General features: G+C 37.5%; 1 protein-coding gene and 1 pseudogene across 4 annotated transcripts in view; one reads left to right on the top strand and one right to left on the bottom strand.

Moving 5' to 3' along the window:
- Folh1 (folate hydrolase 1) overlaps positions 1-15243 on the bottom strand; it is a 58228-nt gene that overhangs the window by 13680 nt on the left and 29305 nt on the right. For all 4 annotated transcript variants that reach the window (XM_087212264.1, XM_004868200.3, XM_087212265.1 and 1 more), the window contains 5 exons: positions 14161-14280; positions 11938-12020; positions 10300-10363; positions 5569-5636; positions 2660-2751 (listed from right to left, as the gene is read on the bottom strand). In XM_087212264.1, coding sequence (XP_087068390.1) covers positions 2660-2751; positions 5569-5636; positions 10300-10363; positions 11938-12020; positions 14161-14280 — 427 coding nt within the window. The remainder of the gene's footprint in view (positions 1-2659; positions 2752-5568; positions 5637-10299; positions 10364-11937; positions 12021-14160; positions 14281-15243) is intronic.
- Positions 3296-3382, top strand: LOC147827858 (small nucleolar RNA U3; annotated as a pseudogene).

Raw genomic sequence — 15243 nt, 5'->3', positions numbered from 1 at the left:
CCAGTGTCTGGGAAAGAGTATTGGGCATATGTGCCTAAGCCCCCTGTGTAAGAACCCTTTACATGGGCTGATTTTCCCACAGAAACAATCATGATCAATTAGACTGGGCTCTCTTTATGGACCCTAGGTTTATGGATTCTAATACTACCTTAAATTATACATTACGTTTTCTATATCCATCTTTATGCACTAAGCCTCAATCCTTAAAATCTAATTACAGCCTGCTTCCTTACCTGGATGTCTGGATGGCCCATTGTAGAAAACAATTCATATTTTTGGAAATAGGATCTATTAACATTACAGGGGAAAGGACTAACTTTTCTTCATCCAATGTCCCTCCTTGTCCACAATATACATCTTGGAATGAACATCATGAGGGCACACCCCTACCTTAGGCCTTATGTATAGGAGACAGGGGGCAGAAAATGTATCTAAACAAATATGAATACACTGACTGGGGCCCTTGTGGAAAATTAGAGGGAAGGGATAATAACTGTTCAGCTGGCATTAGGCCTGTTGGCACTGGGTCACCACCTATTATGGAAGAAACACCTCTGCTATGTACTAATTGCCTGAGGAACAACTGGCATAGCACAGCTCCAGTTTTAACTCCCTGTTTCCACAGGCCATTATCAATGACAGGCCTGGGACCCTTCGGAGGATGTTTTGGAAATTAGTCCTTCCTTGTTATATTGGAAAAGCAATGGAAAAGGAACATAACCAAATTCTCTGCAAATATTTCCTTCATCCAAATTTGGAAAAACAAAATCACATGGTTTTCTATATGCACATATAACTCTTTTGTTTTCCTGTATAGAACTGTTGGATAGAATCTCATATGTAGAGAATGTATGTTGAGCCATTGTGTATCAAATGGAACCCTAGTAAATAAGAACTTATTGGTTCTAGGGTGCATGCCTAGAGTCTAGGTGACCATGAACCTTATAGAACCACAGGCCAATACTCCCACTATTCACTTACTACAATCATTAATTGACCATCTTGTGGATAGGACAAAAAGAATATTAGGACTGATTAATGCTGGAATTGCTAATTTCTAGAGTTACTGTATCCTCTGTAGCTCTTGCTCACTCTATACAGACTGCTTATTTTGTAGATTATTGGACCAGAACTGTAGATAAGGCCTGGAATATACAGTATTCTTAATGAAAAATTACAATCATAAATTAATGTCTTAGAAACTACTCTTATGTGGAGGAGGGATCAGATAAAAAGCCTCCAGTTATAGCAAGGCCTTTGGTGTCATTTTAATACTACTTGGTAGGGCTAGGGATTTAGCTCAGTGGTTCTGCCACCTGCCTCACAACGTGCAAGGTTCTGAGTTTGATCCCTGATACCAAATAATAATAATAATAATAATAATAAATACTACTTAGCATTGTATATCTCCTCTCATGTATAATCAATCCACCCATCCTTTGGAACACATCAAAAAGCACATTCAAGGTGCTATTAATAATAATAATAATAATAATAATAATAACTATAGATTTGGAAGTCTTAAGAAAAGAAGTATTATTTGTGTCTCAAAAAACTCAAAATTTTGATGAACAAATTCAGGATTGGAATAAATTTGCTAACACTCTTGATCAACTTAATCCATGGAATTATCTCAAGGCCCATTTTGGATTTTATACTGGATTAGCTGTACTAACATGTATGTTTCTCTTGTTTTGCTCCTGGTCTGTCACAGGGGAAACAAAACCCAACAACACCTATATGCTCTACATCCTCAAGTCATATTGTTTCAACTTCTGCAATTACAGAAACAAAAAGGGGGAACTGTTAGAAGACCAGGCTATGTGAGGAATTATTGGGGGCCAGATTGTGTCCCTTGGTCCCAAGGCTGATGTGATCTACCTTGGGAAACAGAAAAGAATATGAAAAGCTGTGTACTTTCTGGCTGTGTGTGGGAATGCTAATAATCACAGTTCTCCCACGGAAGTATAACATCTACTGAGGACAATGTAAAGAATGCTAGTTCCTTATTAACTTGGGCAGGCATTTGGGTATAGGGAAAAACCTGTTGCCTTTCACACACATCCCTAGTAAAAGGTTAATCTGTTCCCTATTTTTTCAAAATATCTTTTCAACTGTTATTGTTCTACAAATGCCACACACTGCTACTGTTCTACAAATGATGAATGGCCCACTTTCTCCTATGCTTCTTGGTGGCTAACAAAAATGAGTCAACTGTGGAGATTGTTGAGTCTGTCCACTGAAGCCAAGCTTCACTTGGTCTCCTTGCACCTTGAATATTATCTCTTTTCTCTTTATTCCTCATCATTGCCCCCTCACAGGTATCTGGTACGATCAGCCCCCGGGAATTCATGAATGACAGAGCAAGTGGGTTTGAACTGAGGTGAGGTATTGTGAGGGAGATTAATGGCAATGTGTCTTTTACAGTAATAATTTTTAATTTTAAATTCACCACAATTTTGATCACATTTCATGAGTATTATTATAGTGAGAATCTTTTTTGATTCCTACAGATTTAACTAAGCAATGATTTATTTTAGCAGATTCTGAAGCATTTTGAAATTTTTTTTTTTACAAATAATTGAAAGAAAACACTTTTATTTTCAAAACCATTCTACATAACAATGAAATTTGGTGGGAAATGTGGGTGGTTGTTTACCTGGGTGTGCCACTAAACTCTGGTGAAGGGCTCTTTTCACTCCAGCTCTCATAAAGAGATTTGCCTTCAAAGCCTTCATCAGGGCTTTGTAGCTGCACACATCAAAAGGAAGCAAAGAGAGTACTTACAGATCAGATGAATTAAAACTTAAGCGTCCACTAAACAGGTAGAGAACAGCTAAGCTAGAGTTCAAGCAAGACAACAGGATGTGATCTCTACACCAGCTATCAATTAAGAATTATGTGGCTCAGCAGTAGAGCTCTTGCCCCACATAGGTTGCAAGGCCCTGGGCTCCATTTCCAGCATCAGGAAAAAAATTAGAAAAAAAAGAAGGCACAAAATTATTACCAAACCAAGGTCTTTAGATATGTTGGTCATATTTATGATTTTGTGTGTGGAGTTTTCTAAACTGAAGGATATTCCTTTTACAGACATATTTCTGCTTTGCATAAAAAATAAAAGAAAAGAAGCAAGCTAGTAAAGGCAAAATATTCCTTTTACTACTGCTTCTTGTCAATAACATTGTCAAATTCCTTAAATAATACATAATAAAATACATTGTAATTAATATTTTACTTAATCAAGCAGTTATCCGTTATAATTATGTTACCTACTTAGCTTTAAATTCATTTTATGAAGGCTATACTTTCAGGGTTCATTTCCATAGTTTGTTACTAGAGAATTTTCTCTGATTGTGTAAAAAAAAAAAATTCATTTTATGGTTTTATAGATAGAATACCAAGGAAATACGATAACTGATTATTGAATTCTAGACTCAGAGTATTACGTATACCACAAATACTAGCATAATTAAACAATGTTCCATAATTACATTTAAGTAATTAAGTGATGCATGCTATGAAATATTTTTATGAAATAAATATGATACAAAAATTTAATAAAACTCAAATGTACTATGTTTGATCAAATTCAATTAAAAAAGTTCAAAGTACCTACACTATTTAAGATTTTTTGTAGATGCCAGGGACACAGAGTCCATTAGTGAGACACATATGATGCTCTTTGCATGGGAACCTTCAGCAAAAAATGTGGAAACCAGTGTGCTATGTGCTATAACAGGTGCAACTGCAAAGATTTACAGGGAGATAAATTAAATTTGCAGAGCAGGAAGAGAGTTGGAAGTTGGAACTTATGTCATTTCCCTAGCTTGTAAAATCTGCATAAAGAAAGAAACAATTACTTAACTCGAGTTTATACATTCACAAATATTTGCTATCAGGGACAGTATACTCTAGTGAGAAATATATTGTTGAAATATTGTCAAATATGTATTACTAAATTGTCAATTTACCAGCCAAATTTGAAATATTGCAAATCATTTTTCTCAAACAAAACAAAAATGAAACAAAACAAAAATTTTCAAGCATAACATATTTCAAGTCTAACCTAGAGACCAAAGCTTTGCCAATTTTAACAGGATGCTACCAAGTCAGCTAGTAAACAAAATAATTTCCAAGCTTCCTTGGCATTTATTTTAAATTACCTGAATAGTGAGAATTCTCTGAAATAGCATGGTTTCACATAAATTATGTTATATAATATTTCATAAAATTGCAGGAAAATGATGGATCACTTAGTAACTAGGTAAATAGATGTTTTCAAATTAATTAAATTATTCCATTCCAAATGAGAAAATGTGATTAAATTCCATGCTTTTGAAACCAAAGCTTAATGACATGTAAGTTTTCTTTATAATCCTTCTCTAAAGGACTATAATTGTGTTCTTGAAAATTACACTTTAATTTGTAGTTCTAATCAAAAAACAGGTTTTCTGCTATTGTTTTTCTTTATAGTTCACATAATTAGCAGTAAAAAAAAAAAGTGACATACAAAAACTCCTTAGATTTGGCTAATTTGGACCAGGACCAATGGAGTTATAGAGTATGAAGAACTAATGTAAAGAGGTGCTGTCCTATAGGAATTGATGTCTCACCTCTCAGCCAGGTTCAGTACCTTCTGGTGCTGTGAGAATCAAAGTTAATGATGAACTGTGAAGCCAGCCTCCGTGGGGCTGGAGGACTGAAGTCCAAGGCATAAGTTTAGAAAGGAACTAAAAGGTCTCACTTGAATTCTGCCCCAAAGTAATTTGCTGTTTTTGTTAGTCAGCTTTCTTATAGCTGGGCTGAAATAGCTGTCACCCACAACTTTAAGGAGGAGAAGTTTATTCTGGCTCACATTATCAGAGGTTTAAGTGCCTGTCAACTGGCTCCAAGGCAGGAACATCATGGTGGAAGGGTGCGGTGGAGCATAGCTGCTCAGTTCATGGAGGCCAGGAAGCAGGGTACAGAGGAAGAGGTCCAGTGAGAGAAAGCCTTCCAAGGGCACACCCCCCAGTGTCCCATCTCAGACTGGACCTCACCTCCTGGCTGCACATTCAGTTATGAACACCAGTGGATTGATCCACTCATGAGTGTAGTGCCCCGTGATCCAGTCACCTCTCCAGGATCTCTTGATTCAGCCAAATTGGCAATTAAGATGAAGTGGCAGTGTTTTTATGCATACTCTCATTTAGATCATTTGTATATTTTTGTGCCCTGAATTATTAGGTATCAAGGAGTATTATCCAGTTATGAAACTAAGGAGTTAGACCATAGGACCAAAAATTGGTTCAGCTACAGAATAAGTTGTGTGACTTTGGTGGCTGATGTTTTTTGGGCTTGGTATCCTCGTTTTCAAATGGGAGATGGTAGATGTAACACTACCCGAAGGCTGCCTCACAGTGTAGGAAGAGAGGAAGCAGTGTCTGTAAATCGTCTGAGGTGGGTTCTGTGGATATTTGTTATATGGAAAAAGACAAGATCTAAAGAACATCAATGTTTAAAAAATAATGACATCTCAAAAAGCATCACTTTTAGAAGACAGATTTTCTTAAATATAATTGTTTTTACCTCTTTTGTTAGATTGTATACCAAGCTGTACATCAGAGGTGTACAATCAACCCTTAGAGTGTAGTTTCCTGAAAGATAAGGAAAAAATAGATAATTTTTATTGCATTTCTCTGTTATGTTTTGTTATTCTAAGACCAGTGCTAACTCTCAGGGCAAAATGATCCTTTAAAACCTAAATTTAATTAAACCCTCAAAGTGTTCTCACCTCACTCTGTAAAAACCATGATCTTCATCATGGTCTACTGTGTCATATGGGAAACAACCACTTCATCTCTCCAAAGCTTTATTTCCCATTCTGCCTAAGAACACTTCCTTGAGATCTTTGCACACAGTTTCTTCATCTTGCATAACTTACTGCTTCTTTGGTCTCATGTTGGCTGAGATGTTTCCCCTGACCAGCCTACATGAAACGGCACACTTTCTCTACTCCTTATCCAGGATACTTCCTTATTCCATTATCCTTGGTGTTTTTTTTCTCCACACTACTCATCTATCTAATGTATTAAATACTTGTCTTCTTGTTATTCACCCTCCCGAAAAACTAAAAGTTCCATGGAGCGGGTGCTTTTTTTTTGCTGCCATCTCCCTCCCATGTTTACAACAGTCTCAGCATTTAGCATTTACCCAGTAAATACATTAAGTCCTTGATTTACAGATGAGTTCCATTCTAGGAGAACGTTCCTAAATTGGATTCCTTCATAAGTATGACAAAAGGAGTTTTATACAACTTTGACACAAATATACAATGTAAAGCATGAAAAAACTAAATGCACACACATACAGTAAAACCCCAATTGTACTGTACTTTGTACACTGTCACACTGGACAGTAAGCACACAGGAGCACAACTGTGACAATGTCTGGCAGATGCGTCTACCTTATAAATGTCTGGCATCTATGAGGGTTTGCAACTCGAGGTCCATTCGTATGTGTGGAAGGGGGCTTAGTGTATCTGTTGTGACAATAAATGTGTGAGCCACCTGCTCTCTAGCTGGTTCGGAAGGGAGAGCAGAGTGGGGAGAGGGCAGCCCCACTGCTCAGGAGGGCAGGGATGGAGGGGGCAGGGTCAGAGAAGCATCCTTGGAGCCCTGCAGTCTGTGGAGGTATGCAGGGGAAGGGCAGCTGCATCTGCAGGGTCTTAGGTCATGTGACACCTCAGTTTCCTAGAACCACAAGGTTGTGGTAGCTGGGCCAAAAAGAAATGATGTTCCCAACTAAGGACACAGCCTCTACATCAATGCCCAGAAATGCACAAGCACATGCCTCACTCCGAGAATGGAAGTGGCTTTATCCAAAGCTTTCTACCATATCTGGAAAGAGCAAAAGATAAGGCTTTAAAAATAATTAGTGACAACCCAGCAGATTTACAGAACTTGAAAAGTTGATTTTCAAATTCCAAAATTCACCTGGAAAAATAGATACACAAATAGCCAAAGCTGTTTTTAAATGCAGAAGTGCTCTTATAAGAGAAGGCAGGGGAGAAAGGGAAGGGGAAGGAGATATAAAAAAGAATTAAAATGTACATGTGCCACCTTCTCATGGTGAATGCAATCTCTGTGTTTTATAAACATGTACTAATAAAAAATGACAGAATAAAATTGTTTTCAAGAGTGTAAACTGGAAAGGGGGTTAGATTGGCAGTATTTACTACAATTTAAGTGTACATATCCTAGGATCAAATAATTACAGCTCTCTACCCTCTGCTTACCTTATAGACTAAGACATTAAGACATGCAAATAAAAAGATATTTTCTGAAAAATCTGAAATACTCAAAGAATTAATACATACTTGGTCTACAGAATATATGCAGAAGTTCTTTTACTGATTTGTTTTATTTTTGTTTTCATTTTGGTTTGCTGTTTTCCTTTCTCTCTCTCTCTCTCTCTGTGTCTCTCTCTCTCTGTCTCTCTCTTTAGTACTAGGACTTGAAACCAGTGAGCACTGAGGTAATCTCAGTCCTTTTACGGTTTTTATGTTGAGACAGGATCCACTAATTTGCTCGGCTAGACTCAAATTTGCCATCCTTCTGCCTCAGCCTTCTGAGTAGCTGGGATGACAGCTGTGTGCATTGTGCCCAGCTTGTTTTGCTTGGCAAGTGAAGTAGATTAGCAGGTACGGGGGCATGGACAGTATTCTACAATAGGTCTGCAACACACCCCTGAAGCTCAAAAAGAAGCTGTGTAAACATTTAGCTATGACATGAGACCAGACAGCCAAATGAGGAGTAACAGGCAATGGCAGGTAGAAGTTAGAAGGACAGAGTTGAAGCAGACTAGTTTTGAGTAAAAGCTAAACCCTTGCTAGCTGTGTGGCCTTGGGAAAGTTGCTTAATCTCTCTGAGTCTATTTCCTTTTCTATACAATGCAGATGATAGAAGCACTTAACCTCACAGGGTGACTGTGAGTGTTAAATAACATTTAACAGGTAAAACACTAAAGAGGGCAACTTCTGTACTGCTGGTACCCTGTGTGAGCTACACTGTGTGTCCTAATTTCAACATGAGGAAACACCACTAGCTGAGAGCCACAGTAGGACTTATTTTGCTTTGCAGAGGGGATTAAGAATGGTTTATGCAGGGAGTATTTACTTGTAAATTTTTTTTTTTTGGTTCTGGGGATCGAACTCAGGATGTCGTGCTTTCGAGGTAGGTGCAGGGCCACTGAGCTAAATCCCTGGCCCACATGTAAATTTTTAATGTAATAAATTCAAGAAAAAATTGTATACTGTGTGGAAAAATGATTATTTAACAATTTTTAAAATATAAAAGAAAGTGAAGCAAATGGTGTCCCAATCATGTGGTAGGTTGCATTTTCTTTGTTTTTGACCTCGAAAGTTATGAGGACACAATTTTGGGATATGACGTAAGAAGGTAACTCAGGGATAGTTAAAGCTGCATGAAAAGTCAAGACCTTAAAACTAGCAGTACTGAGAATATTATTCCTCTTTATTTCTAGAATACACGTTCAGAGAATTATGCTGTAGGGCAGTGATGGAGAGCCCTCTACAGATGGAGTGCCCAACCTGCAAGCCAAGCACATTTATTTATTGTGAAGTGCAGCACCGCAATGAAAGCTGAACACTGAGGTTTTAGTTTAGAAGAAAAAATTCATACAACTCGTGACATCAGCACAGAGAGGGCTCTGCATGTCCACTGCAGCGCATGCCACGAGTTCGCCACAGAGCTGGGGGGCATTCAGTTTAAGTAGGAGTAATAATAACAATGAAAATGAACACTTTAGAACATTTACTCTGCATAAGGGTAAGGAAAGGGAGCTTTGCAAATGCGAACTGTCCTTACCTCTCAGTCTTTGAAACAGGTGCTCTTAGTAATTCTGGAGGTGAGAAAAGTCACACACGTAGGAAACAGCAGGGCCAGGAGTAAACGCAGGCAGGGTCGCCTGAAGGGCTGAGACATCAGCCACCAATCTAACATAAGTTCTCCCTGGAGAACTGAGATGTGCTGGGTAAACTAACTTTCAGGACAACATAGCTCAGACTGGGACAAAGAAGAAAATGTGAATACTGGGCTGACTCCAAATTTACACTAGTAAGTTTACACGAATACATTCCTAATACTCTAAAGGAAATACTCTTAACATCCTAACCTCATTCATTATCCATTTGTTAATGGCATCCAGGCCATAGACAGTTATTTAGTGACATATTAATAATCCAGGAGTAGACAAAGCAACACACTGCTTGTTCCTTGATGAAGAACACAGTTTAACAAGGAAGGCCGTTTGTAAAGCAAATACTGATTTGATACCTGCAGTGATGAGTGCTACAAAGTTACAGCTTTGCTGCATGGTAGAATTTCAAGGAAGGTAAGAATCGCACTGGAGGAGTGTACACAGGGCAGTCTGAGTGTAGAGAATGGCAGCTGCAACTCCTAGAGGGCTGCACTGCACCAAGGAACAGAAGAGAGCTGTAGGGCTGGTGCAGTGACAAAGGACTGTTATGTTTCAGTGCAAATCAACCCCACATTCTGCTCCTCTGACCTTCTGCTTCCTCAAGGCGTATTCATTCCCCAAGATCCTTCCCTTGCCTTCAGTCTAGCCTGGAGCTGCTCTTATTCTCTCCTCTGAAATCCAGAGCAGCTTGATTAAATCCCTCTGCAATGCCTGCATAGACTGTACTCCAAGACTGATTTATTTTACCATCTGTGCTGAAGCATAAACTCCAAATTCCAGACCAATCCTTGCTAACCGCTGACTCTCCTGAACTCCTGGAAAGTTACATCGCCTAGGAGATGGACTCGGAGACCATTGGTTAAACTAAAGAAAAGCGTAAAAGCATTTGGTGAAAGGGAAAATTATTGGAACCAGTATTTTTACAAAATTTTTATGCATGATATCAGGATGAGAGAGGGTTAAATTTATTTTTTTTAATTGTTTTGAGACAGGGTTAAATTTAAAGGATACTTTCTAAATATTCCATTCTAAATGACAAAACTTTTTTAAGTTCATGACTTACTCATTCAACAGGTAAAGTAAACCAAGGAAAAGCTGTTTTCCTGAACCAGCTTTCTACAGGGAAAAGCGAATGGGAAATTTTAAAAAACAAAACCAGAAAAACTCTTCTAGAGCTCACACACAGCTGAGTCAAAGGCAGCAGCAGATTCCCTAACCACAAGTTAAGGGGTTACTGCCTCTGTGAGGACCTGGTTTACTAATGAAACTGCTGCTTCTAACATGACCATATGTTCATTAAATGAGGCCAATGATATTTACCTTCTATAGAAGAATCCGCATTAATATAGGCCACACCACGCTCTTGAAGGAGCCTGGAATTCTCCTATAAAAGAAAGACAGGAAACTGTAAACATATATTCATGCAGCCCGGCAGAGGCACATCTATGATTGCTGCATGGAGAGTTCTAAATTAAGCTGGCTCAACTGAACCACAAATTTGGCATATAGGATTCACAAGAGAGTTGATTCGAAAAAAATTTCAATGAAAGTAAATAGTGGTAAACAACAACAAAACTTTTGAAACTAACATCTAAATAAAACTATCCACCTGATAGTAAATGGAAAAGGAGTTTTTTAACCACACTGTAGTTTGTCCTTCAAACAATTCGCTCAACCTATGTGAATGCCCTAAGAGAATTCTCAGTGGAAATCTTCCCAGAAGCATATCATTATTTAAGCAGAAAACCTTGCTTGTTTCACAAGGAATAAACTATTTCAAAGGACTGAAAAATGTAGAAAGTTAAAGCCTAAGGACGTGGTCAAGTTCTATTGTAGGACACTGCCACCTACTGGTCATAAGTGATAATTGCACCTTTTAAGAACACTAAACATAATGTAGCAAGAATTTTTTGGATATCATGTAGATTTTGATTCTCCAAACCATGCAATTTCCTAAGCATTCTGACTGTAAGATTAAAAAATGGGAAAATATATGCAATCCTTAATGATATAAATAATTTAAAAAGAACAAACCACACTCTAAAAATAGGCTCTTCCTGATTCTCACGAGTCTTGTTTGTAAAAGCTTCAGCTAGATCTAGAGGAACACTAACTTTTTTCAAAGAAAATTGAAGTTATATAATATCTGGAGTAATAAGTATATACAGCACGACAGAAAGTTAATGGAATAACTACCAACACCACATTTTCTTACTTTACAGATTATGCTTCTATTACATAAAGCCATGATAAATGCAGATAAAATTACTATTCAAGGGACCTATATACTGTGGTGGGACATTCTACCGCACTTTTAGCATTACTTAATATATAGTAGGTAATTATGATAAAGAAGATACTGTAATTGTAAAAATTAGATCTTACTGTACAAGCTTAAGGGGCATTTGAAGGTGGTTAGTATTTGGAGCAATTTTTCAAAGTGTAATAGACTTATGATAGAAAGCAAGCACGAGCTGTTGTTTGGCTTATAGTATCTAATTATTTACTATCACATTCCCAGAAAATAAAATAACTTTATTTTTAATATTTATTTAAGTTTTATGAGAAAGTCTTGCTATGTAGTGCAGGCTGTCCTTGAACTCACTATGCGCCCAGGATGGTCTTAAACCCATGGTAATCCTCCTGCCTCAGCCTCTTGAGTTTTGGGATTACAGGCACATGCCACCATGCCTGGTAAGATAAATTAATTTTAACAGTTGGCATTATGTCTCTAAAAGAGTTCAAAACCAAACTTAGTTCTTTAGATTAGATAAAGGTTTTTGTTGATTTTTGAACAAGAATATATTGCTTCAAATGTTTTTGAAAAAACTTTGAACAGTTTTTCATTGGATTCACTTATTACTGTTATATGATTGACAATAAGGTCCTAACTTGGTTTTTCTTTTTGGTTTTTACTTGGCACTGTGAAAATTTATGTTGTACAAATTATCGACTAACCTCTGCCCACTCCGTAGAGCCAAGAAGACCATATTCTTCTGCATCCCAGCTTGCAAACAAAATTGTTCTTCTAGGCCTCCATCCTAAAAAGTATGTGTATATATACATATATAAGTAAATGATGGAAAATGCATAATAAACACAAGACATTTTGAAGCCTAAATGTGTGAAAACATTGAAAAATCAAAAACTTCATTTGTTGGCTAGGAAATGTGAATTGTGGTAAAAACCTTAACTGCCATAATTTCTTTCTTTCTTTCTTTCTTTCTTTCTTTCTTTCTTTCTTTCTTTCTTTTTGAGGGGGGGTACTGGGGATCTAACTCAGGTCCTTGTACTTGCAAGGCAGGTGCAGTGCCATTGGGGTAATTGGCCCCATAATTTCTTTTTTGAAAGATGGTAAAGATGATTTGTCAAAAGAAAAAAAACTGCATGGCTGTATTAAACAGAGGGAAATGTAGACATAGGAAAATCTTGCAAGGTCATAAGATATTCTAATAGTAGGTTTATTCTGACTGACTGCATCGGCAGGCACTGCAGCCTACAGCTGCCTGAAGAGAAAGAAGTCGCCAGGTGCCACCAGTGTTGTGATGGCAAAAGCAACTGAGAGAAAACCCTTCAGACCCCTCCCCTGTCCCGATATCACAGGAACAGTTGCTCAGTGGGAACTGGTTGAGTGATTTCACTCTGTTCTTTGACAAAGCTATTCATCGGGGTTTAGTTAGCAATGGCCATGCTTGTGCTATGGAAAACTGAATACTTCAATAGGGAAGTCATGTGACTTGCAAATTGTAAACACTGGCCTTGGAGTTAAAGAAAGATTTGGCGCTCTCACCTAATAGCAGTGTGAGAGAGGGAACTTATGCAGACTGACAGAGTCTCTTTCCTCACCAGTACAGGAGGAGGAACAGAGGGAAGGAGAAGACACGTTTCACTGTTGGGAGGATTCAGTAGAATCATGTCTATAGGGCACTAGTCAGTGCTTCATAATTGTAAGTTGTCATTATGTTAAAAGTCTCTTCAGTGTGTTTATTAAGAATGTTATCCTATAGCTGCTGATCCAGTGTTTTACTTTTGTCAAATTTCTTAATAGTATTATTCAAATTTCCTATATATTATTCCTCATCATTTCATTCATTTAACCTACTCTATAGTTGCCATATTGATGGTTTGCATTTACAACAGGAATTTTCTTGCAAAATTATGAAACTTTTTTAAACAAGATTAAACATTACCTAACTCATGAATATGTAAATTCAGATCTCCAATTCTTTATTTTCTTATAATGTAAGACAGCTTTGTGAGCAAAAATAATGGAGACACTCTACATTTTATTTTAAATAGAAACAACATGTTTTTGTGGCCTGGCAGCTACAAATTTGAGTGTGAAATCTGTTTTTCTCACTCTGCCACACAATATGGGAACTTACATAATGCTGGGCAAATTAATTTTTTGTATCTTGCTTAACTTATCTGTAAAATGAGAATAGAAATAACTATGCAGACCTCTCTCTAGTTGCTACAATTTCAAAATAGTTTACACATACAAACATACCGTTTTTCTAAGAAAATGACTACTGTGCAAACTAAATATATTTTCACTGTTTTTATGGTTGTTCAAAATATATGGTTTACATTTTATAGCCCCACACACCTTGTTTACAGAGTCAGTAAAGAGAATAGATTTTCCCCTCTCACTGTGTAATGATCATTTTAAAAAGCAATCATTTGAACTAAGTTTTTATTTTGGTTTTCATATGGAGATTCTAGGATGGCGGAGTCAACAGTGTAGAGAGGATGGAATGTGTGAATATGGACCCCAAACCTGGCACAGAATCCCATGGGCAGCAAGACCAGGATTTTTCTGGAAGAGTTTCTCAGTCCCTCAGCCCATGTGGCCCGAGGAACCTGGTGTGTGGGCTGAGGGGGAGCAACGGCTTTCACCTGAGGGGTTACGTCCCCTTCAGCTTTCTTCTTCTTGGTTGGTCAGAGTAGCTCATTCCTTCCTTTATTTCAGACTGTCACTTAGTATATACATACCAAAATATAAATATTTTATAAGTGAATGAAAAAATAAGTAAACAATGTAATTAACTGACGCTGATGCCTGTGTTGGTATTTTCACCAGACATGGTAATGTTTGAGGTGGTATTTTTAGACCCACTTTACAGAAGACTAAACTGAGACTCAAAAGGAAGTTAGTTCTTTCCTCTTTGTTTCCATTACCTTCCTTTTTCAATGTTCCAAAGCTTCTCACAATTTCATGAACCACAGCTGCTCCACTCTGAGGGTCAATGCCACCGAACACCCACGAGTCTCGGTGACCCCCAAGGATGACATATCTATCTAAAAAGCAACATCTTAAGGTTATTTGTTATTTTGGGTTAACCATCTAACAAATTGAAAATGATTCAATAGCATCTCAACATAGGGCACTCAGAACTTTAAAAAAACAGCCAGGTTCCAAGAGGCTTGTGCAAACTTCTCATTTGCTTCTGCTGGGGGCATGCTTCCTCCACCTGAAGAAAGTATGAATGTCAGAAAGGAAAATTATACTTCAGGACTAAGTGCAGGAGTAACTGCAGGAACGTATGAAATGACCCTGACCTGCCTCTTCATGTAGTTTCCCTTTTCTCTCTCACCCCACCACACTGTTTCCAACGGTTTCAGAGTAAGAGAACGCAGTTCACTTTCTACTCTGATTTGATTTTCAAGGTACAGCTCAAAAACTTTCCCTCTCTTTGAACTTTTTTCTATTTCCCATAGGAAGGGAGAATGGTTCTGCCTGCCCAGCTCTCAGATTTTTCCACATCTTTTCACATGTAAGTGGGGTATATTCCCAGACTGTGAGCTCTCTGTCCCTTTGTCCCAGTCTTCTTAAAATCCCAACACATCCAGTGTTGGGCACAAACGATCCTGTATCAGTAACCATACATGTCTGGTTACATATTGCTTGGCAGCCACCATAAGGATACCAATATCCTTGATCCTTAAATGAAAGTGTGTGCTATAAGAAACAGGCAATTTAATTATATCTGATTTTGGAAGACATATAAAACCAACTACTTCTTAAGGAACTGAAACATAATGAACTAAGACTACATATAAAGTGTATTAATTAGCACATCATCTGAAATCACATGAAAATCATGTGTCTATACAATATTAATGGATTTAGTGTGTAAAATAAAACTATATAAAGAATTCCTTAATTCAAGTTTACCCTAATTTTCTGAGTGCTATCTTTTGTACAGGTGTTTATAGTCATCATGAAGATATTTCATTATGCAAAATATATGGTAAGCAAAT

This window comes from Heterocephalus glaber, unplaced genomic scaffold (assembly GCF_053883595.1).
Source record: "Heterocephalus glaber isolate CG9 unplaced genomic scaffold, H.glaber_assembly_v1.0 deba00001429, whole genome shotgun sequence".
NCBI lineage: Eukaryota > Metazoa > Chordata > Mammalia > Rodentia > Bathyergidae > Heterocephalus > Heterocephalus glaber.
This window is presented reverse-complemented; position numbering and strand designations above follow the sequence as displayed.